This window comes from Juglans microcarpa x Juglans regia, chromosome 6D (assembly GCF_004785595.1).
Source record: "Juglans microcarpa x Juglans regia isolate MS1-56 chromosome 6D, Jm3101_v1.0, whole genome shotgun sequence".
NCBI classification, from domain to species: Eukaryota; Viridiplantae; Streptophyta; class Magnoliopsida; order Fagales; family Juglandaceae; genus Juglans; species Juglans microcarpa x Juglans regia.
The window spans coordinates 469,927-495,520 of NC_054604.1; the positions used below are offsets into that span (position 1 = coordinate 469,927).

The following is a 25,594-nucleotide window of genomic DNA, read 5'->3' on the forward strand; positions in this document are numbered from 1 at the left end:
GAGATTTGAAAAAATTAGAATTATTATTTTTATTTAAAAGTTTGAAAAAGTTGTAATGATTAGTTTGAAAATTTTACATTTAAATTATGTTTAAGAATAGAATTAAATGTAAAATGAGATCAAATAAAATAAAATCAAATAAAAATTTTGTGTCTTATCCAAAGTTTGGAAATAAGTCCTAATACTCTGTTGCATCAATTATCAGTATATCACTAGAAGGATTGGCGAATATTGTTTAACAGAAGAGTTTTACTATATACAAGCAAGTTTACGTACCAATCTGCGTGCTAATGTTATTGTTTTCATATTCTAAATTTAAATTAATATTGTTTTTAATAAAATCTAATTTTTAACCAATCATATTAAATAAGTATATATATTAATATGTAAAATTACTAACAATTAAATTTTTTCTTAACAGAATGGTCCCGGTCCCAGTCCCGGCCCCGCCAGAACTTCCCCCACCACCTTAGGCTTCAGCCTTGTGTTTCTCCTCTCAACTCGCGCGCCCCTTCTTTTTCTCTCTCCAAATTCCTTCTCTCTCTCTCCACACGCATACAAAGACTACTCTTTTTCTCTCTGATCTCTAAAAAAGCAAACCAAACCAAAAGCAAAAGCAAAGCATCAACACTGACAGTAGAGCTTACAAAATACATTACACGTAGATATATACATAAATATGCATATTTCAGGTTTCTCGCTCTGAGTCTGCAGGATTTGGTGGTTGTTATTGTGATTTTGTGTCTGCGCCTGCGTGTTGTTTGGAGGACCGAAACGGAGAAGATGATAGACTTCGCTCGAGTTCAAAAAGAGCTTCAAGAATGCACCAGAGACATGGAGGCATCTGGCATCAGAGTCAGCCCCGAAGGCGACACTCTCGCTCGTCTCATCGGAACCATCCCTGGCCCCATCGGTACCCCCTACGAAGGCGGCACCTTCCAAATCGATATCTCACTCCCAGGTTTCCATTTTTCTCGCTCTTTGCTTTCCCTTATTTATTATTTTTTCCCTTTTTTTGAGGTTATTATTTATTTTTTCCTTGTATTTAAACATTGGCTCTATTTAATTTTGGGCTTTCTTTTGTTGATGTTGGTGTGTAATTTGCGCCAAGACTTTTTTTTTTTTTGTCATTTATCTTTGGAGATTTAGGGGTTAAAGTGGAGATTTAGGGATTAAAGTGATTGGATTGTGTAGCTGTTATGTAATTGGGGAAACGTCTCTGTGTGCGCTGTTTCAATAATTAATATGAAGGAGGGAAGATTGTAAAAAATTGCGCTTCGATTTCCCTTGGCTAATGCCTAATGGTCAATTAGTTGGTTGTTGTATTAGGAATGAAGACTGGGTACGTTGGCGTTGCTAACTTGCTATTAACTTGCGTTGTATCAATGGTGGGTTTCTTTTTGCAGATGGGTACCCTTTTGAGCCTCCCAAGATGCAGTTTGCAACCAAAGTTTGGTAGGAAAAGATTAGGTGTAACTTCTCTATTCGTATCTGTGCCTTTTTCTTAATTCCTTGGCGACAGATGGTATTATTTCTAGAGTTTTCCTACTCATCATCCCGGCACACCACATACTACACTTATGTTTTATTCTTTTTATTTATTTATTTATTTTGTATTATTCTTCTTAAACTAATTGAATTCTTCTACTCATCATCTATATATCATACATTTTGTTAGAGAAAAAAATAAAAAATAAAAGAAGTGTGATGTGTGGTGTGTGGAGATGATGAATAGAATTTTTCTTATTTCTGTATTTTCTCACATGTCGTAGTTTGCTACGAATGTTACAAAGGTGGATGCGTTTGGGTAACTATCCATCCCTATTTTTTATTTATTGTTTGTATCCACAATGAACCACAACCGCTAAAGAAAAGTAGGAAAGCAAAGCTTCCAATGTTTGAAACTTTCTTCTGACTTAATGGTTTAACATCTATACATAGAAAACTGAATGAAGTTAATATGGCAAGAATCAGATTGGAATCTCAGCTTTTGACTATAGAGTTTCGGTTTTATCCTCACATAAAACCCTCACATAAAACCTGTACCCTCTATTTAGCATGGCTTATATCATTCCTCAATATTAGTCATTTCTTCATCAATGGAATTTCTGGAACCAATTGTTGGATATATTTCATAACGATATCAGATGCATTAATGCCATTCTTTCTTCATTTCATTCCCTTATCTTCTTTGAGAACTAAATTTCTATAAAGTTCAGCTAGTCGCCACGAGATTTCTCTACAAGAAATAAGTTGTTGTTGATACATTGTGGTTAGTAAGCAAGAGGGATGTAAAACTCTGTATCAATTCACTAGTCCTTATAGTTTTTATGCTGCTATTTGAATTTTTTGAATTTCCCGTGACTTCTCTCTTGGATTCCCATTAGAGTCATTGAAGTGTATAAAATAACAGATGCATTTTTCTTGGTGCAACTAATCTCTGCGTGGATTTTTTACTTCTTATGATTAATATGAAAAAAAATGACAAAATGCATGGATTTTTTGTAGCAGTGGTGTAACACCCCTTCCTGTAGGTCAAGAATATTATGTACATTCATCACATAACGCCCGGTAAAGAGATTCAATCTTATAAAAATATACATAATATTTTTACTTATAAAAAAAATATAAAAATATCTCATCTATTGGATCATAAAACTTATCTAGCATGACAGTCTCTCATAACATAAAAGCTGAAACGCAAAAGAAATGATATAAGCTAGTTCTATGTGATACTAACACTGCTTTGATGTCTAAATCATACACTAAGTCTCTGGAAAATTTATTCTACTCCTGGCACTCTTGCTCTGTATCCACGAAATCATCATCTGGGACATTAATCCGGTTTGGATTTACAACTCATCTCACTACTATTCATCAACTTTAACTTACAAATCTCACTGCTATTCACAATCCATCTCACTACTATTCACAACTCATCTCAACTCATCTTCGAATCCAAACGAGGCCTAAAACATAAAAATAGAGAAACAAACAAATGAGTCAAAGACTCAGTAGTAGCACATCATACTGTAAACTTAACTTAGTTTAACATTGGGCTTAATTTTGAAAACTTACATCTTCACGCATACACATAACATATAGATCATTCATTATTAACATAAGCAGAATCAAACATAATCATGGCAATGTATGTAACGTAGATGCATGAATGATTGACTACATTCATTTCCTATCATTCGTACATTGCTTATTCATCTTGTCTTTCACTTACTTATTGGCCATCATAACATGTGTGCATTGGTTCAATTGTCGTTGATTGTATATAACATATTATAACATAGGGTAAACCACGCTTGGGTTCGTGGGACTGTTTAACGTATCATAACACCAAGCGTGTTATATCACATAGCATATGGTAAACCACGCTTGAGTTTGTCATCTAACGTATCATAACATGTAGTGAAACACTGTAACACTCTAATGGAAGACCCAAACTACATGACCTACATTTCAAAAATACTAGTCAATGATACAATTGGAGTCCCATTGAAACCTTATAAAGAGCAAGAACTTCTCATTTTCAAGCAATGTGGGATCTCATACACCACCTACCATTATTCTTATCATATGGAGTATCACAATAGGATGTCGGGACTTTAAGTAGGGTAGATTATGATACCTCATATGATAGCGATAAGGGTAGGTAGTGTATAGGATCTCACATTGCTTGAGAAGGAGAATTTCTTGCTCTTTATAAGGTTTCAATGGAGCTCTAATTGCATCATTGACTAGTCTTTTTGGAGTATAGGCCATGGCGTTTGGGCCTTCTATTGGGATGTTTCAAACACGCTTAGGTCCATGTTATCACATAACATATGGTGAACCACGCTTGAGTCCGTGACACCGCATCACATATCGTAACCTATGGTGAAACACGCTTGGGTCCGTGTCACCTCAAAACATAATAGCTTACATGCGGTGGACCACGCTTGAATCCGTGGCTTACACATCCACCCATAACTTAAGGCCAATCTTAAAACTTGCTTGTGATTCATGTGTTTTCTTACGAACTTTTATAATGCATATGAACATATTGACTTCATGAATTTACATGGCGTACTCTTGTGCATGGCATAACATTAAACATGGCACACGTGTGATTTGCATAACATATCATCTATTCTAAAAACAATCAATATCAGCATAGCATGCATGGTTTCATTCACAAGCATATCATCGTAAGTCATCAAGGTTCATGAAAATGGGCTAACCTTGAATTGGCTGGTAGCTTAGCGTAGGTAACATGACATTTTTCATGCAAAATCAGAATATTTACAGCACACATAAGGTTATGATCATGCTACTTACTTCTTAGCGCTGCTTCCACAATCTCACGTCGTAGCTCGTGACCAAGAGAGAGAGGAGGGTGGCGGACGGTCATGGGCTTACCGGAATAGTGGGGATCTGATGGAATTTGGCTGGCCAGTAGTTTCTGGGCAGCGTGGGTGGTGTTCCGATGTTCCCTGTGGTCAACAGTGGGCTGAGCAAAAACACATAGGCCGTTGGTGCACATCGTGGAGGAAGGAGGGCTTACCATCGGCATGCTTTGAGGTGGTTTCCAGCGAGGTAGGTGATTGGTTTGCTGGGAGGAAGGCTACGGGGCTCTGCTGTGCAGAAGAAAATTAGAATTTACGTCGGGAAGGTTTCTGGCCACAAGGATGCTGCTGGTTGATGGAGGAATATCATGGGGGAAAAAGAATATATATATATATATATATATATGTATGTATGTGTGGGCTTTTTATGTGTGAATTGGTTTCCAATTAGGAAACTACTCCAACTAGTAAATCAACACCGAGAGGCATATGGGCGTGAAGGGTGAAAGAATCCCACTCAAATACAACCACTATCTCAAACTAATCCAATAAAATATTTCTAAAAATACTAATAAAATAAAAATAATAATTCTAACCCCTAATTTAGGACCTGTATATTACAAGTGGAATTATTGGAATCATGTATTCTGAGTTGTTCTACTGTTTTTAGACTTTTAGAGATGATTGGCTGGGGGTAAACTATGTGCTGCTCTATACATGATAACATGATAATGAGAGCATCTGGCCAGTGTATATACAAGATGATTAACACTTGAATGCTTTTTGTGTGTGCATATTTACACATTTAAGGCACCCTAATATCAGCAGTCAAAGTGGAGCAATTTGCCTGGACATCTTAAAAGACCAATGGAGTCCAGCATTGACTTTGAAGACCGCTCTTCTGTCTGTACAAGCACTACTCTCTGCACCAGAACCTGATGACCCTCAAGATGCTGTGGTAGCACAACAGGTCTTTAATTTAGTTCTGTTCTTAAATGTGATTATGACTGTAGCTTTAAGTGACTTGTCTTTTGCTCTCAGTCTTGCCTTGTATATATCTTGCTTTTGTTCGACTCTCATCTTATTCAATATTAGCGTCTTTGTGTGGAGACTGCAGTATCTTAGAGACTATCAAACTTTTGTCGGCACAGCTCGCTACTGGACTGAAACTTTTGCCAAAGCATCATCTCTGGGAGTTGAAGAAAAGGTATGGTGCACTCTGTCTCTCTTCCCCCAGTGAATGAATTTATTGGAAGGGTAGATATATACTTCTGCCATATGTCTGTCAATATCTTCATGGATGAAAAAGTATTCAAGATATCAGAATTCCACCTTTTGTATCTGGCATGGCAATATCTTTTTCTAATTTGTTTCTTTCCTGAATTATAAATTTGCAACGGGTAGCATGTATTAGCAATTTGGTAAGTCACTGTTGGAATGAAACAGGTGCAAAAACTTGTGGAGATGGGATTCACTGAAGCACTCGTGAGAAGTGCTCTGGAAGCAGTTGGTGGTGATGAAAACTTAGCTCTTGAAAAGCTTTGCTCTGGCTAGAGTGTGCACTAGCTGTTAACTTTTCTGCTAAGAAGTGAGAGCTTTCAGACCATCCCCCATGAGAGGTGGAAATTATACAGACAGTTCTTTAAGTTGGAATAGCTTAAGCTTTTAGTCTTTAATTAATTTCTCGTGCATTCCTTTTTTTTTTTTTGAATGACATCATTTCTTATGATGTAACTGAATTGATATTACTATGACCATATTGGCAAGCAACTTCTGCCATGAGGTTGGAATCTGAAGTTGCCCCAAACTATCAACGGAGTTGAAACCTTCAAAGTTTGGAAGAAATCTATAGATTCAACACCGTGTTTTAATTTAATCAACTAAAGGCTTTTAGTCTCTAGTCTAAAGGCTTGTTGAAATCGTAGTCTGCATGGCGGGAATTGCCTAATGCCTTGGGTCAAAAGGGCTGGTGGCTTATTAGTGCTTGTAGGTAGGTTGAAGAGCAGAAAAGCAAGCGGCTGGGGCAAGCATACCATCGACGCATGATTGTGTAGTTCTCAGTGCAGCAGTGTGAGTGACCAATCTGAGCCCTGTTCTTTATTTGATGACCCTCTCTCTCTGTGGATATTTGAGTTTCTTGAAAATATTAAAGGGTTTTGGTCTTTTGAAGTTGTTTGTACATAAACTGAATGATGCCGATATGATGTCTGCATATACAATATTTCGTGGTGTATACCTATTGATTTCATTTAGGGAAGGCCTAATAGGGGTGTTGCTTCCTGGGCACTTGGGAAAGTGAAACTGGTGCCACTATGGATTAGGATTTTTTTACAGTTTTTCTTATTTAAACATCTTCTACAATTTGAAAATAGATGAATAAAATCTAGGAACCTCACAACATACTTTAAAATTAAATACAGTGAAATTCACTTAATTGTGTTTATTCCTATCCGAATTGTAGAAGATATTTGGGTAAAGAAAATTGTAGTAAATCGCCTAATCCTCAACAGAGCACTCTCAGTTGAGTTGGCAGGGTTTAATCATTCGATAAAAACTCGTAATGGTAGAACTCTCGTAGGAGTGAGTCCTCACATGATCAGTAGAATGGAGTACTAAGTGGTAATTGGTAATTAAGAAGTGATCTTCTCCTATCTATCCAATTTACTTCATGCTTGGGTAAAACTCCAGACAAGTTTGGGGGTGGGATGAGGTATAAAATTTTCATATCATCTTATCATTACATTTTTCTTAAATTTTTATACAAAATATAATAAACAATTTAACTTTTTCAAATCTCATTTCAATTTTTTCAAATTTCAATATAATAATAATTGTATTGATCTTAGTACAGTAGTTTATCGACATTTTCTACAGACAAATGTAAATTAGTCCATGTGTTGGTGTTGGCTCTTTCCTTTCAGCCCAATAGTTGAAGTTTTGCAAGCAATATGGACCGGAGCAGGTGTGAAGTCAGAGGATCTAATTTTCTTAGAATCCACACCGACTCATTTTAATTTTTGTAGCATGACATAAGTATAAACAAATTTGAGCTTGCCCTGTATTTACCACCGGTTTTATTTTATGCATCGTTTGTCCTCTGGGATATGTACGTATGCAGTATATACATGCCTATATGGTCCGAACCAGTAGTAGTGATAGTCACTTTATTTGTATTTTGTAAGCAAATGTTGGTGTGAATTAGGGCATAACTTACAATAAAAGCTTAAAAAGTAGAGGGTCTTTTTCCTAATGGAAGCAAGGCGAGAAAAGTGATAGGCATTTAGTTGTGAAAGCAAAGGATAATTACCGTACCCATAAAAAAGGTTTTGGATTGTTTGACAGTGCTTCTTTAACAACACAGAAGAGAGAAAGTGCAAGTGTAAGTGCAAGTTTGGGTGGGTCGGCTTTTCTATGGAAGCTGTGTGACCTTTTCAGAAACTGCAGTTACTCCGAGACAGAGAGAGAATACTTGCATTGTTTTTCATCAAAAGCTCAAACTACTACTTTATGTAGTTGCAAAGCAAGACACGTTAAAATACCAAATCAAATGATAACAAAAAAGAAAAAATAATTTAGAGATCTTTAGTTGTTCATCTTATTCAATTAAACATATTCTTAAACAAGAGTGAAGAAAAATATAATTAAATTGATATTTTTTACTAATAATTTAACCAGCTAGTGAATAAGGTTGCATGCGTGTGAGTGTCAGAAACCTAGACAAGAGCAGTAAATGTAAATGGAAGGCTGGGGCCCTTCCCTTCCCTGTGTGGGGTAGCTCTGCTACAATGGGGTTATCCATGCATGGAGGCAAGCCGGATCCTTTGAAAGAGGAGAAAGAGAAAGAAGAGAGGAGGAAGGTGGAATTGTCAGCGGCACATTAAAGAATAGCATTGAATGGGAGGAGAGGGAAGAGAAGAGAGTTAATTGCAATGTGATTGATAATCCATCCATCAACGCATTCAAAGTAGTAATAGCGTGTTATTTGAGTTCTGACGCATTGACCAGTGTTTGTTCATAGATTCCTGTCCTCTGCTTTCTCCAAACCCAAATCTCTGCTCTCCGTCGTCCTTTATCCGTGCCATTGCCCTTTGCCTTTTTTCTTCAAAGAAAGTCACCGTCCTTTCCTTTTAAATTACGCCACTTTGGTTTTACTTTTGACAATTCGTTCTCTTTTTCATATATATACTTGACTTTGGGAGAGAAATAGAATACTTAACGGTCTAGGCTTAGGTTTTAAAGAGAAACATTATTTTCTCTATTTATTGTGACCGTTTTATTTGATAATTTTTTTTTACTTAATAATTAAGAAAATAATTTTAAGTATATTGTTTTTTTATTTTTAAAAATATTTAAATATATTAAAAAATATGCAATGAAAAAAAAAATTACACTTAACAATACGCCCACCAACAATCAACAGAGGGCATAGTAGCCGCACCCTTTACTTAAATCTTTACTATGCTCTCTTCCGTAACGACATAAATAATATAATATATCCTATTTTAATCAAATCTCATAAAAGCAAAAGTTTTTTTTTTTTAATGAGTTTTGTTTTTCTAATCAAATCTCCAACCGTTTAATATCATTTTTTAAATTTTAAAATAATAATAATATTTTATTTAATTAATTTAAAATCATCTCATTTCGCTATCTAAACCGTCCCTTAATATTAATATTATGAATGGCATTTTTTTGATTTATTTATTATTATTATTCTTTGTTTTTAATCAATACAAATAAGACATATTTTTGTAGTTAGTCTTGTTATTGACTGATTTGAATATCCTTCTCCTCCTATATGGACGTTGAATAAGTGGTGGCGGGGGAGAAGGTGGTTCACGTGCATGGGGCATGGGGGCTCCAAATCAATGGATTTGAAATATTTTTATAGACAAATGAGGTTGACCAGTGTACGTGTTCTCACTGTTCTTCTTTAAAGGGTCTCCATCTACCCCAATTCAATTCAATTCTCCTTTATACTTTTAATCTAATCATAAGACTAACAGCCAAAAGGCTTTACTTTCTTGCGTTGATTTCTTTATATGTTTTAAAAAAGTGGAAGATAAAAAAAAAAAAAAAAACCCTTCACGACAGAGCTAGCTAGGCATATCTTTTTGAATATTCTAAAGGCATGCAAGTGTCGAAACTAGGTCGACCTATTATATATAATAAACTCACGACTACAACAACTTCTGAGATTTATCCATCTTTATAAATTAAAGTCTAATTTGGGTATTAAAAAATATTTTAGATATTTTAAGAAAAATAATGTTATATACAGTCATGTAATGCATAAACGCTTTACAGTTATTTTGAAAAAGAGTGAAGTTTACTATTAAAAAATTAATTTTCTTTTACGTAAATCTTATATTTTTTCATTTTTTAAAGTGATTATACGGTACTTACGCACTCACGACTGTAACTATCATTTTTCTTTTAAGAATAACTCATTATTATTAATTATTTTATTATTACTTTTTATTTAATATTCACTACTAATTAATATTCTATTATTAATTTTTTATTATTATTTACAGAAATATTTGAGAATACCTCACTGCTCAAATATAACCTAAAATAAAAATTAATAAATAAAAAAGCTTCACAAATTCATATAAATTTAGAAGTTTTAGTCATCATAAATATATGCTATACATCATCTCACACCACACGTTTCTATAATAAATGAAAAGCACGACCATTTATTGCATGTTGGTATTTTCAATTCAACTCTCTCACATTTTCAATTTCGCACACAAAAAAATATCAATATTATCTTAATAATAATAATAATAATATTAATCCTATTCTTTTTCTGAATTGATATAGGTAAATTTTATGTATTAATTATTAATTATTTTTATATTTTATATTTATATATAATTTTTTATAGAATATATGAATATTTTTTATAAGATATAATAAAGATGTTTTTTAAAAAATATAAATTATAAAATAATAAATAATAACTAATAATTTTTTTTTATTGACATAATGTGTTTTAATACTTTGTTTTGTATTAATCCAAATATATAGAATTGACCACAAGAGGCCTTGATTTATAAAAAGAAATTAACAAAAAAAAAAATTCCGCCACTTTTGACTTTTGAAGTTTACAATTATAAAAGCACAAAAAAAGAAAAAGAAATTCATGGCGTCATCATCATCATAATAATAATAATTAATCTTTTTTCGATTAGATAATTTTTTTTGACAGTGTAAAGCTGGTCCCGCATTGAATCCTGCCCGCCATTTCTCTGACAAAACTCCCCAGAGTGGCAATCCCCGTAATTATTCCCAACACCACGCCCTATTTCTCCTCATTCCAACAAATATCGAAGTGTTTACACTTGCACTCTCTCACTCTCTCATACCTCTTCTCCTTCTTCTTCATCCTCTCTGTTCCGTACACTCGCCGGAGAAGAGAACCGCCACCCCCATCTCTCGCCGCAGTTATCTAATACGAAATCGTTGCACTCTGCTGTGCGAATCACCAGCTTTGAAGATCCTAACCAGCGGTTTAACGCTGTCGGGTTAGCATTCATCTCTTCATTCCCGATGCGCCGCCACCAACACTTCTCGACATCGACGCCCTGACGGATGGGTTGTCTTCTCAGCACATCCGCTACCGGACTCCGCCCTACTGACGATGGAGACAACCGCAGACGTCGCCGCAGCACCGAGGATATTCCCGTCACCGACGGCGTCCCCACCGTTAGGGCCGGGGAGGACGCTGCCGAGAAAGGTAGGCAAAATAAGACGAGATACACCGGCGACTTTCCGGCACCAGATCGCCGGAAGCCTCGCCAGGACCTTTTCCTGAAAAATCAGCAAGGCTGGCCGACCTGGCTCGTTGACTTCGCCGGCGACGCCATCAAGGATTGGGCTCCTCGCCGCGCCAACACATTCGAGAAGCTCGCCAAGGTTCTCAAAAATCCCCAATTTCGATTCCATTATCCATTGTAATAAGCTCAAGTTTAAATCTTGGTTTTCTCCCAATTTGGCATATTGAAATCAAAATGCCCTTATTATTATAATTATTGAAATATATCATTTTTGGAGTTTTTATTGTTCAGATCGGGCAAGGGACTTATAGCAATGTATATAAAGCAAAGGATCTAATAACTGGGAAAATAGTTGCTCTGAAGAAGGTTAGGTTCGATAATTTAGAGCCTGAGAGTATAAGATTCATGGCCAGAGAGATTCTTGTTCTGCGCCGCCTTGATCACCCCAATGTGGTTAAGCTCGAAGGCTTGGTCACTTCAAGAATGTCTTGTAGTCTTTACTTGGTTTTCGAGTACATGGAACACGATCTCGCTGGGCTCGCAGCTTGCCAAGGAGTCAAGTTCACTGAACCACAGGTTCATTTTCATTACTACTTTGTTGTTGGTAGGAGTTTGTCTCGTTCGTAAAATTCTCATTACACGATTTTCACGAAATTTTGTTGGTGGATTTTGGGTGCGTGCTCTTTCTTTCTTTTTTTTTTTTGTTTTTTAAATATTGGGCACAAGTTAAATTTACCACTTTGTTGTTAATAGGAGCTTATCTCATTCGTACAATTTTCATTAAATGATATTCACGAAATTTTGTTGAAGTGGACTTTGTGTGCGTTTTCTGTTTTATTAATATAGGGTACAAGTTTGTTATTTACTGAAGCTTATCTTGTATCAAAATGATTATTGTTACAGCAAGTCCTTTTGGGTGCGTGCCTTTCCGGGTTGGTTTTACGTTTTTCTTTGCACGTGTTGCAGATTTTCATTTTTCGTTTTTTTTGGTGTAATTTGGGATACTGTGTGGTATACGGCTGTGTTTGTAGTTTTGGTTTTATTTTGGTGTGAGAGCTTTTGATGGTACTGGCGGACCTTTCTTGGGTTGTTTAATGGGTCCCATAACCTTGTGTGTGAGATATCCGAGTTGGTGTTTCCTGTGATTTTTTAGTACCTGAAGACTTGTCATATGATGGTTTGTTTTGTATCATTTTGGGCATGAAAATTCATCGAAATTTCCTTGTTACGCAGTTCCATAAATTGGAGTTACAGCTTTTTAAGGGAAATAGTAAGAAATTTAATTAATGAGAAAGCTCGAGATCAAAAAAGCATTTGCGTTAGAGATTTTTTTGATTTATAACATGAGGAAGTTATAACCTTCGCACATTGAATAGTCAACTTTTTTTAGCTTGATTTAATTGGGATTGTCAGTTTGTTTAAGTGGATTGGCTTAACTATAAGATTTAAAATCATTACACTTTTCTCAAGTTTCTTGGCAACGAAAGAGAGTAGGTGACAGATAAGTAGTACTTGATAATAGTGCATGATTAAGAAATTACTGTGCCCTGGGATGAAGGTAGGATCTTAATCTAAGGTGGCTAGATTGAATTTTTGTTCATGCGAAAAAAAAAAAAAATTTTTTTGTTTTTGTTTTTAAAATTTTTGGGGAGGTCTATAAATTTTTTAATTTTTAACTTTGTTTTTTTGGGGGGCGGGGGTGAAGATGCAGGATCCCCTCTTGATTTGCCCCCCAGCGGTTTTTTGGATGTATGCAATAATGAATGATGCATGTTTTTCTGTTGGATTTGCATATTTTGGTGTCCATTATCTTTTGATTTACAAACTTCCTCGTAACCATCTGTTGATTGAAATGCATGACTAATTAAACTATTTAATGTTGCTATGGTCGTTGAAAATCCATTTTTCTAGGTCAAGTTTACCTTTTTATTCCAACAAGTATAAAAAAACTCTCACTTGCCAAGGAACAGGACCTAAATCATTAGCTTTGTGTTGTTGTATCTATCCTTTCTAAGGGAAGGATGGATAAGAAATATAAACTAATTTGAAATGGTTTTTACAGAGACTTTTTAATTTTTAATTTTTTTTATAGGTAAGCACAAGTCAAGCATCTATATGGGGTTGAGCTTGTTCCTCATATTCCACTACTTATTTTAGGAGGGAGTAGATGCTATTTGATACACCGACCATTTGAAAGAAAACAACTGATTTACAAAAATGACAGTGATTCTAGATACAAAATTGTCTTACCTTAGATTGTATGTGGTAAAAGCAAAACTGTTGCCATGGCTTGGGCAAGTCCTACCGTTGATTGTCAAACTGGAGATATGCATGAAAGTGGTAGCTCCCAAATTTTTGAGGGCTGATTAATTTCTTAATGGCAATTCCTGAGTACTTTGACTTTGCCTAGATTCCTATTAATAAAATTCTTATAAAAAAATTCTTAATGAAAATTTGATTTTAAACATAAATTCTTTTTGATAGGTAATTTTAAAAAGAATATTATATGCTAGAAAGTTCATCGGAAAAAGGCACTTTGTTAATGTAAATGGATAGTTGGACTTGATATTGCACACTAACAGAAAGGAATCCCTCTGTTAGGGCCTTTAAGGTTTACTTCCCTTTTCTTATTTTCTAGCTCTTTGTTCTATGTGGAAGAAATATCGCACTGATAGGTCAATTATCTCAAAATATTCCGTGACAGGTCAAGTGCTATATGAAGCAGTTGCTGTCTGGGCTTGAGCATTGCCACAGTCGAGGTGTCTTACACCGTGACATCAAGGGTTCCAATCTGCTAATTGACAATGAAGGAGTTTTAAAAATTGCGGATTTTGGACTGGCTACCTTCTATGAACCTGGGCAGAAACAACCTATGACTAGTCGAGTTGTCACGCTATGGTACCGCCCCCCTGAACTTCTTCTTGGGGCTACATTCTATGGGATTGGTGTGGACCTTTGGAGTGCTGGCTGCATCTTGGCGGAGTTGCTTTCTGGAAAGCCAATCATGCCAGGACGGACGGAGGTATCACTTGTTTAGTTTTTTTAGAGTTGCTCTATTCTAAAGGTTACAAGTTTCAATGAAATTTTACTAATGCATCCATGCTGTATAAAAAATTATGTGATGGTGCTATATTCTTTGGGGCACCACTATGTTCAGGGTGCTCATTTTTTGTCCAGAGGGGTTTAAAATCATTTGACCCAGTGTGGTATACTCCCTCCAGCTCTAAGGTTCGAGCCCTCTAGGGTGCAAACAATTTCTTGGGGCCATCGGACTGGGGAAACTCCCATTTGAATTACTCGAGGTGCACTTGCCGTAAACTCCTTGCCCAGGGTCTGTGCACTCCTGGTATTAGTTGGGACTTTGTTCTCGGACACCTTGTGCCAATCAAAACCAAAATCATTCTACCCGGTCCATCTCACGATTTGCCTGTTGTATGAAACATCAATATTAGTGTAATCAGTAATGTTTAATGCACATACATATGGATTAAGCCACTTATTCTTAAATTTTGTATGATAAAAAGCACAAAATGTTCAAAGAGAAACTAAGCATGATTCTTATGTGAAATGTTAGTACTGGCTCTTCACTCTTGGGTGTGTGTGTGTGTGTGGGTGTGGGTATGTGCATGCATATGTGTGTGTTGAAAGGCACTAGACAACTCCTATCTTTTGAACCCAAATAAAATTTTTGTGGCGATTCAGATGAAGCTTTCTTGTCATCTTAGTGCACCAGCTGTGGGAGCTTTTGTTAATTTAATACAACTAGGTGTGTGTATTGTATGTATGTGCATAAAATACCTTCATAAGGTTTATGCTATTAGATTGTGGTATTTACCTTGGCAGTATACTCAGTTGATGTTGTTTTTATTTTTTAAAGTCAAATTGGCATTTGACTCTTGCATTCCTTTTCTGCTTAGGTGGAACAACTGCATAAAATATTTAAATTATGTGGCTCCCCATCTGAAGAATATTGGAGGAAATATAGGCTGCCAAATGCAACACTTTTTAAGCCGCAACAGCCATACAAACGTTGCGTTGCAGAAACTTTCAAGGATTTTCCACCTTCTTCTCTACCTTTGATAGAATCTCTTCTTTCAATAGACCCTGGTGAACGAGTCACTGCCACAGCCGCTCTAAATAGTGAAGTAGATATTGATCTGTTTTATATTTTTGTAGCATACATATATTTTGTTTTTGTACGAGGCTAACATAATACTTGTATAATATTTGTTGGTTATCCAAAGGCGTTTGTGAGATGTAATCACTTCTGAATATGGTCCTTTTTTTCCCTTTCATCATCAAAAGAAAAATGGTCAGCATAAAGTTGCCAAATATCTACTACTGTCTTCTGAGTTGTGTTAGATAATTTATTTGTGGAACACAAATTGGCTTCATATACAGAGTATAATCATACATTTGGTTTCTGTATACAGTTCTTTACCACTGAACCTTATGCTTGTGAGGCATCAAGCTTACCGAAGTATCCACCAAGCAAAGAATTGGATGTCAAATTAAGAGATGAAGAAGCTAGAAGGTTGGCTATCATTTTTTCTTCATTTTGTTAGATCTTGAGTGGTATTGGCTAAATGATTTGGGATTATATCTAATTTCCTCTTCAGGCAAAGAGGTCTAAGTGGGAAAGCTAATGCTGTTGATGGTGTGAGAAGAGTTAGAGCTCGTGAGCGTGTTGGTCGGGCAGTTCCAGCTCCAGAAGCCAATGCAGAGATTCAAGGAAACTTAGATGTATGTGAGATGAGTTTTGTGCTTCTACACATTCTTGTCTGTTTTATATTTTTGGTGAATAGACAGAAAAGCCTCTATTCTACACTGAACCCTGCCAGACTTTCACCCAAGGCACAAGGTCCCGTTTGGATACAGAAACGGTTTCATCTCATCTCATCTTATCTCATCATTACAATTTTCTCAAATTCCCACAAAATATAATAAACAATTCAACTTTTTCAAGTCACAAAACAATAATAATATTAAAAAATAATATTCTAATAATATTTTATTCAACTTTCAACTTTTATCTAAAACCATTTCATCTCATCTCACTATTCAAACGGGGCCTAAAGGGGTGTCAAAATCCTTTGAACCAGAACTTGTCTACATGCCTACTCTGTATCTATACCACCAAGCTATGTATTGCCCCTTATTTTTACATTAGTTGCATCAAGATTATACTCTGACAAGTGCCATAATTGTCAGTATTATTGTTATATCATTCAAGACGTGATCAAAACTCATATCAACAATAGGTGAGCCAAACTTTAGAAATCTCTTTATTTGGCTTCTACTCCATTTTAGGCTGATGATCTTTTAGGCTGTCACACATCACATTTTTATTGCTAAAGAACATGGACTGTCTGATTGTCACTGACTCACTATGGTATAATAAAATCAGCTTTAACCTAGAGGTCTTTTTGGTGAAACAGCTCTAAACTAGAGATCTCTTTAGTGAAACTTTTAGAAATCATCAATTGTATCCTATAATTAGTATGTATATGAAGGTAATTTTCATCTGACTGCCACCAGATGGTGGCAAATTCACTAGGAGATCTAGATGCTTCATAGTTTTGGGCAATTGTAGCCTGATGAAGATGCATTCTTACTGTTGACCTGCTTTGTCGATGCAACTTTTGACAATAATCTTCATTTGTACTGATTTGCAGAGGTGGAGAATCGTGACACAAGCAAATGCTAAGAGCAAGAGTGAGAAATTCCCACCTCCCATCAAGATGGAGCGGTTGGACATCCACTAGATACATCACGTAAAGGCCCCGTATCGTTTGGTGCACCTGATGTTTCTTTTGGCTCGTCAATATTTAATTCAAAGCCATCAGGATCTGTCAAAAGTATTGGGGCTGGTGGGGGACCTTCTAGGAGGAAAACCAATAAAGACGACAACCATAGAGCTTCATCGCAGAAGTTTATCCGTGCATTCAAGCCATCCTCCATAGGGCTCTCAATGGATCTAATATTCAAGGCAAAGAAACCGGTTGCTGAGGTTTCCGGCAGCTGAAAAGAGGTGAAGTATAAGTTTTTGGAATTAGGGTTTTCTGTCAAGCTGAGTCTTGGTTTTGGAATTTGTTTGTCTTCATTATTGTTCCCATTTTTTTGCTCTTAAATCTTTATAAGCCTTTGGCGTATAATCCGCACAACAGCAATCCCAGAATTTGTATATTCAGGCAAAAAAGAAACACGAAAAAAAGAAGTGAGAATCCCACTTCCGCTGTACAGGTTTTGGAAGCAAGTGCTACCTCTGTAAGAATTTGAAAATGGTATTCCTCATGTTTATTTAGTCATGAATCATAATGCATCCATACCATAAAAAAACGCAAACAAGTAAAACCACTGCCAGGGGGGAGGGGAAGAGTCGGAAGACTTGGGTTCATGGTGTGCAAGGTCACTTGGCTGGTGTGAACGTGAAGGAGGGAGGCCGGAGGAGGGATGCAAAGAAAACGAGAGTAGGATTAGCATTTTATTTTTCCAACCACTTCAATTCAAAAAGTCGTTGCAATCAGCATTATTATAATTCGCTTCCCCTTTTGATTATTTAGTTCCATGCTTTTTGCACATATATGATTCATTCCGGCAATATGAATCAGTGGATCCCACCAGAGTTGGATAGATATATGCTGAAAGCTATGCAAAATAATCGGCCATTTGAGTAGTGCCTCCCTCGCAACTTCCCGCTCTCGTTACCAACCCCTAGCAGACTGCACTTTCATGGCTGCTGCCATCCCACCACGACTCCTCCCTATTTCCCCCCCAGATGCTCCATTTTTCGGTCAGCTAGTCGTTCTTCAGCTTCTTCTAGACGTCCTTAGCCTCTATTATCACTTGCATCCCACATACATTCGCCCCCGCCCCAACAAAAGCTCACCACATCCCACATGCCGGTCGACCCTGCTTGTCTCCCTATTGTCGACCCAACCTTCTATACTAGCTCCTCACTAACCAGCGTGTGGACAACGCCGAAGCGCTTCGGCGTTGTCCACGGAGCTTCGGCGTTGTCCACACGCTCCGTTGTACATACTCTTCCAAATGAAGCTCACATTTTTACATTATCTTCTAAGTTTCCACATGAACGGAAACTACGCTATATTATTGTTATTTTTTGTGTAGCCGTTTGGAAGGTCGATGTTGACGATATGTAGCTCTCTCGTCACTTTTCAAAAGCTGGTTGAAGCTTTGTATTAGTAAGAAGTAGCTTTTGTCCACATATCCTATCCAATAATGCAAAAGGTGTGGGGTTTAGAATCTGTAGAGCCAGGGAACATCTTTCTATTGCAAAGTCTTCTCGCAATTAATGTTTCATGCATTCTAGCCAATAGATTGTTCCAAAGACGACCATTAATCATCAGATTTAGGTATTTTATTTCTGCCGTGTTTGTTGGGGTCCCTACCCCTTTAGGAGCAAATTCAAATTAAACTTGTTTACCCTACCTAACATCATCCATCTAGTCAATTCCTTCAGGTATCAGAATTTGAACGGGGATTTTTCTTTCCTTTCTTTGTTTGTGCATGTAAAACAGAGAGAAAAAGGAAAACAAGACATCGAAAGCAAACATTTTATATAAGTCTCCTGGGAAAAAATAAGTAATCTGGAATGCGAAAGGCTAACTGCCAAACTTTGACACAGTCGAGTCAAGTGAAAGCAATAGGACTGGGACAGCGCAAGGCTGGAAACTGCTGGGAAACAATCCAAATATTGAACGTGTACACACACACACAATATATATATATATATATATATATATATATATATATTGTGTTAATTCATACATGTTTTTCCAAAAGGCAACATGAAGCTGCTAATTGGGTTCAAACAACACCACCTCCTCAGTTTTTTGGTCTTTGGTACCCTTCTTCTTCCTTGGAGCATGTCTACAGTGGGTAAGACTAGCTAGTATTCCCCGCCCCCCCCCCCCCCCCCCCCCCTTTTTTTTGTCTGCAATTTCTGATCTTTGTTTATGATCTCCTGTTATTAATTAAACCTTTTTGTTTGCATGCGTTTTTCTTTTTATAACTTCAATTTTCTGCTGCAAATATACTTACAGGCGAGAAGGTGGTGACGGTCAACGCACAACCATGGAAAGCCCCGCCTCCACCAATACCAACACCATTTCGTCCGCCTCCACCTCAATTCAAAATACCAATGTCTCCGCCTCCACCCCCCAATGGTCCCGGGGGTCCGAATCAGTAGCAGTCATTTCCTGTATTTAGACGCAGTACCAACTATTCCCCAGTATATGGTACTGCGATCCATGAATATTCTACATCTCAATATAGGAAAAATGTGATTTACAATATGATTTGATCAATGTACTGCTACCTACTTACTATATGAATAAATTATTTGGAAGCCTGATGATCAATGCATGTATGCATTCTTCTGAATTAATCATACTTTTTGTAGATCAGTTATAGATTACTTGGATCGACCAAATATATAATAGACCGCCTTTTAATGTTTTGATCCAGAAGTACTTTAAAAGGCAATATATATATATATATATATATATATAAGTACTATATATGCAGATTCATTTATCCAAATTAGATGTTAGCTCGTGATTTTTCAACATGTACGTCGTATATATAATGGCTATATATATATATATATATATATATATATACACACGATGGGATGCAACTATATATAGGAGAAATTAAGCAACAAAATGTCCACTAGACTATACCATGCATGCATGCAAATTAAAGGGAGAATTAAAAAGAAGAGCCAAACCTAGCTATATATTAATTGTTCTTAAATATATACACACACGTACCATTCTACCTCTCAAGACTTGCCCAGTTTAGATACACAAAACCATCTCATCTCATTTCATTATTACTAATTTTTCCAACTTTCACACAAAATATAATAAACAATTTAACTTTTTCAAATCTCAAAATAAAAATAATATTTTAAATATTTTATTCTAAATATTTTATTCAACTTTTAATAAAACATCTCATCTAATCTTAACTGCGTAACCAAACAAGACCTTAGTTTCTCGAATCATGTAATTGTCATCTTTATGAAAATCCTCCAAATTAAGCCCAATCGCACTTTGACCTTTAATTACTAAGCGTTTGCCGTATAATCCACACAACACCAACCTCCAAAACTTGTATATTCAGTCAGAAAAACCCAAAAGAAAGGAGATAATTAAATCATTAAAAATAAAAATCAAGAATTCAATTCGATTATTATGCTAATTAGGATAAATTTTCATAATTATCAAGAAACTTATCTTATGCATTTTTATTCTAAATAGTAACTATGCCTAATTCGTAGTTTGTATTCAATTCACAGATCATAATAATAAAGATATTATATATAGCCTTCAAAAAATAAAAAATAAAAAATAAAAAATTCTCACATGATCATTCTCTTTTTGAATTTAATTTCTATTGCATTTCAAATTCTAATACGGTATAAGAGATATTGACTAGCACAAAGACTTGTAAGTTGTAAGTACTAGTCTTCTGAGTTTTCTTTTAAACATTTTCCTAGTACCCACTAATTAATTTACGCCCTTTTAATTTGCTGAACACCTTACTTGGCCTATATCATATATATCTAATTACGTACTTAATTCAAAACCAAAAATCATTCTACAAGCTGGCCGCCTGCCTCATGGGATGATCATTATGAGATGGTTTACAATATTTGGCAATTGCAGGACTTAATTTCTCGCAAATTATCATGTTGATCACTTCATTAATTCTACTTATTGCAGATCAGTAAGTAATTATTAGGTGCGCGCACCATTTGGGAAAATGGGTTTCATCCGATCGAAGACTTATTAATTCCCATTAGCCAGATATTGCCCAATGCCCTAATTTCAGCTTTTCTCCTATATATATATATATATATATATATATATATATATATATATATATATATATCACAAACGTCAATGACAATAATAATATCTTTATGTAACCTAGCTACGTACTTTATATCTCGCCATTGGCCATTTTAAAAAAACGGTACTCATCTTCGTTGATCCTCATGATCCATAGTCTAGCTCTCCCCCACCTTCACATAGTTATCGAGAGCCCAAATCACTGCACTAGTACATGATGCGACTGATACTCAAATTGTTTGGTTGCCGCCGCAGACTTCTAAGTCTTGGTCGTAATTAAGCAAATTACCTTCACATCCTGACATGAAGGAATTTATAAGAAGATCATGATGAAATTCAATTTATTCTCATTTTGGCCTTTTGTACCAGATCTCAAGTCGTAGTAAATAGTAATAATGTGTGTGTATATATATTATTCTTGGTTGATGCTGGAAGGAGGAGGCGCGGATAAGAAAGCAAAATTTACTTTAAAATTTATATATTGAATAATGCTAGAGCCAACTCTCGGGGCTCCTACCGGTTTTATCATATGTTTTTTAATGTGTTTCTTTTTAAGTTATTTTTTATATAGATTTTTTTAATAATTTTAAATATTTAAAAAAATAAAATAATTTTAGAATATTATTAAAAATATTTTCTTAATCATAAAGTAAAAAAAATTATAAAAAAAATAGTCTTCCTGTTGGAATTTTTTATTTTATTTCGTGATTAAAGAAATATTTTTTAATAATATTATAATTTTATTTTTTATTTTTTTAAAATATTTAAAATTATTAAAAAAATCTATATAAAAAAATATATACTAGATCCCACGGTGGGTCTAACATTATCCAAAAAGGTAATAACACGGACAATGTCTCTTTGGAAGAAAGTACCTGGAAGAAATCCTTATCGAGAAATTTGGGACGGAGGTTAGGTTGGCTGGCTCTGAAAGTTTGACCCTGCATGGGGTAGAGTGAAAGCAATAGGACTTGAGTGTGGGACAGAGGATTCGAGGAAGGCGAGCGCGAGCTGGAAACTACGCAGAAACAAACCAACCATATACTTATATATATATATATATATATGTTTTGCTACTCAATATATACATCTTTTCCACAAGGCAAGTAGCAACATTAACATGAGGCTTGGATTCAAACGATACCTCAGTTTTTTGGTCTTGAGCATCCTCCTTGCTTGGAACATGTCTGCCGCTGGTATAAGTAAGCACCTTTAATTGCTCTACCTAACATGTAACATATATAAGGCTAGCTGTAACTTCTTTGTGTGTTCAGACATGGACCCTGGCCGGGTTGCATATCTGCGTGTTTGTGTGTGTATGCTTGTGTGGTTGTAGTTGTGTGCGCGTGTGTGAGAGAGAGAGAGAGAGAGAGTTTAGGGAGAGAGAGGTTCAGTTCTTTCCAACTATCCCCCATTTTAGGCCCAGCTAGAGAAGTAAGCGTACGTCAAACTTCAGGCCTGTCTTGAGATTAAACATCATTGAAGCATGACATCCCAGTTTTCTTGCCTTTGCCTTTGGTATTCAATGAGATGGCCGTCTTCAAATTAATCCTGAAGCAACAACAACACAATACCCCATGAAAATTTGATGCTACCTGCAGTAAGAATCTCGTTTCATTAATTGATTCTATCATCAGTAAATAATTACTCAATATATAGGCCGGCATAGGATGATGATCATTTGATGCGTTAACAGTAATATATAAATTTTATGAGCAACTAAAAATTGTGATCCAAATTAGTAAGCCTCGAATCACCGGCTTGGGAGAGTTGGCCAATGAATTCATTTAACTTGGATGGTTCGTCCAGCTAATTAACCCGGCCAACATAAACACACACACACACATATATATGCTTCTCGATCGGCAAGTCAACCACCCTTTCTGTATATACATGTGTGTGTATCCATGCCATCATGTGCAGGCCAGCCAGTTCACAGTTGGTATGCAGATGATGATGTAAACCAGATGTTTCTCAGCTGGCCTGTTGTAGGGTTAATTCTGTCAGAGATATATGCATGTCTGTCTGTGATACTTGATCTCCATTAACAGTAAATGACTCACTTGCTTAGATGTACAGCTTCCATGCTCGATCTGTTTTTATGATTCTTCAATATATATATATATATATATATATATGTTTATGTTTTTAACAAAAAAAGGATAAATTTGTTGCAGGGGAGAAGATGGTGATAGGTAACGATAATATATATGTGCAAGATAGAGAAGGATTTCCCAGAACGGTGAGCTTAGTAGCAGTGCATTCGAAAATCTATGCTACCAGCGGGCCCGCAAGCAGACGAGTAGCACGAAGTCCGCCACCACCTCCCCGAGGGCCCGGAACGCACACCCCTAACTTAGCTAACTAGGCGCGATATATATATATATATATATATATATATATATATATATATATATATATATATACACACTAAGCGAGAGTAACGTGCAAGCACATTTACCTAGTTTTATGAAATAATTATTTTTAAAAAATAATATATATTTTATAAAAATGATTGATTTTATTTAATAATTTAAGGCATAGTGAAAAAAATCTCAATCTTATTGACTGGAGTATCAATCAATATCTTGATTATGAGATTATGTATTGATTACAAAGGATAACATCTCAATCTTATTACTTAAGTTATCAATATAATTATTGTTAACTTGGCGTTATCACCACCTTAAAACAATGATTTAAGCCTTGCAAATCTCATTGGCTGGTTGAATTACATGAATGATTTAGTCAATAAGTTAATTGGTGGGCCTATAATAATAGTATAAGTATATCTGATAGACTCCGATAATACATATATTAATATTTGTGAAGTCATGTCCCAGATGATCTCAAAACATTCTCACCTTCATTATGGCAATTGAATGTAGAAGAAGCAGTTTCGTTAATTTAATAGTTCACTTTTTAGGTAAAATTACATAGATCATGATAGCTCTCAAGGAATAGAAATCTCTTATTCAAACGTTGATCGGAAAATAAAAACCAAACAAATATTGAACTATAAAAACCAAACAAATAGACAATGAACAAACAGAAAAAATATTGATAGCCACGTAGTAGTAGATATGGAGTTGGAAAACCTCATTCGGCTGTCAGCCAGAGTTGTTTCAGGTTCTAACTTTCATAAGCTTCTTCTTCTCCTTCCCCATACTCGCCCTCATCATCAGCTATTGCATCCTGGTACTGCTGGTACTCAGCCACCAAATCATTCATGTTGCTCTCCGCCTCAGTGAACTCCATCTCATCCATACCTTCCCATACCAGTGCAAGAAGGCCTTGCGACGGAACATGGCTGTGAACTGTTCGCTCACCCTCCTAAAAAAAAAAAACTTCCACCATAGGGAAATTGCCAAATAAATTTTCAGAATCACCTCCCAAGCAACCAAAAAAACGCATGCAATATATTCTATTTTCCCTTTATATTCCATGTTAGAGAGTTCATATATAATAATATAATATAATTTTGTGGCCAGCCGTGTACAAGATGAAACTTCACGACAGCACCCACATCTTTCCATTTACCTTCTACTAAATCAATCTTGGGTATATAGTTAGGAAAAAGTTCTGGTATCTCGTACAATCGTTTCCTGTTAGCCTCAAACAAAGCACGAGCTGGTGAGCCTCTGTTTTAGGAGGCCAAAAACAGAGTCAACCGTTGCACCTCTGCTGCCAACGGTTCTCTTTCTCTCACTCTCCGTCTCTTTCACGATGTTCTCGGGCTTCAAAGACTGGCAAGAAATCTCAGAGAATCCAAGAATTGCGACGTCCTAGTTATGGTATAACCGCTGCCTCTACCAACCCTGTCAAAACAAAACTGTCTGGGAAAAAAAATTAATTTCATTCCTTGTCAAAAATCAAAGAAACGCCTCAGATCGCTTTCATTCCTTGGCCACTTCACACCGTTGGTGGAGGAGATGTTTGGCATTCCAACATGTTGCAGATCATCGGTGAAGTCGAATGGTCAATACATCTGTGGTATATTCAACAGGCGTTCTAGTAACTCTTCACATTGCTTTTAATTTTACCATACAAACCGAATTCACGAGAGTTCAAGGAATATAGGAAAAGTTAACAGAAAAATAAGAAAAGCTGGTAAAACAAGAATTTCCGTTAGATAGCTACTTTATATATATATATATATACTAGGTCGGAACAACGTGCAAAGCACGTTTGCCTAGTTCGGTAAAAACGTCGATATTTATAAAACATTAGTTTACAATGTAACATAATCCATAATCCAACACATATTTACAAAACCAACAAAAATATCAGTTCATAATATGAGTCCTTTGATATTTTTACTATGATGCATCATTTTGTGTCGTCTTGTACTGCATCAACAGAGACGACATTGAAATTTTTGTGTTGCTGCTGGTTGAGTCGATTAGGGTCTGCTAAAAGTTCGATCATCCATTCTTTTTGCGAAACTTCTGCTACAAGATTTTCAATATATGGCAGATGCTCCTGCAAAGAAAATTTTTAATAAGCTTTTATGATTAATAAAAATTTAAACAACAGATACATGAAAAATTAATATAAAACTCAATGTGGTCATAGATAATGTAGT

The 25,594-nt window shown here is 35.8% G+C and overlaps 2 protein-coding genes and 1 long non-coding RNA gene across 4 annotated transcripts; all 3 read left to right on the plus strand.

Moving 5' to 3' along the window:
• Positions 1 to 519: 519 nt before the first annotated feature.
• On the plus strand, positions 520 to 6,150 carry LOC121234793 (ubiquitin-conjugating enzyme E2 27). Of its 2 annotated transcripts, XM_041130894.1 has the most exons (5): positions 520 to 961; positions 1,407 to 1,455; positions 5,151 to 5,310; positions 5,458 to 5,547; positions 5,787 to 6,150. In XM_041130894.1, the coding sequence occupies exons 1-5, from the start codon at positions 784 to 786 to the stop codon at positions 5,892 to 5,894; spliced, it is 585 nt and encodes a 194-aa protein (XP_040986828.1). In that variant the 5' UTR covers positions 520 to 783; the 3' UTR covers positions 5,895 to 6,150. The 2 variants fall into 2 exon arrangements, with proteins under 2 accessions (XP_040986828.1, XP_040986830.1); XM_041130896.1 differs by lacking the exon at positions 1,407 to 1,455.
• Positions 6,151 to 10,635: 4,485 nt separating this feature from the next.
• On the plus strand, positions 10,636 to 17,429 carry LOC121234789 (probable serine/threonine-protein kinase At1g54610). Its single transcript, XM_041130891.1, is given in 8 exon segments — positions 10,636 to 11,264; positions 11,417 to 11,701; positions 13,830 to 14,147; positions 15,043 to 15,270; positions 15,559 to 15,659; positions 15,745 to 15,868; positions 16,801 to 16,855; positions 16,858 to 17,429. Coding segments are annotated over 8 exon segments (1,728 nt in total). The 5' UTR covers positions 10,636 to 10,940; the 3' UTR covers positions 17,151 to 17,429.
• A 1,465-nt stretch (positions 17,430 to 18,894) lies between these two features.
• On the plus strand, positions 18,895 to 19,496 carry LOC121234794. Its single transcript, XR_005934448.1, has 2 exons — positions 18,895 to 19,027; positions 19,192 to 19,496. It is a non-coding gene; the product is annotated as an uncharacterized LOC121234794 (long non-coding RNA).
• Positions 19,497 to 25,594: the final 6,098 nt, after the last annotated feature.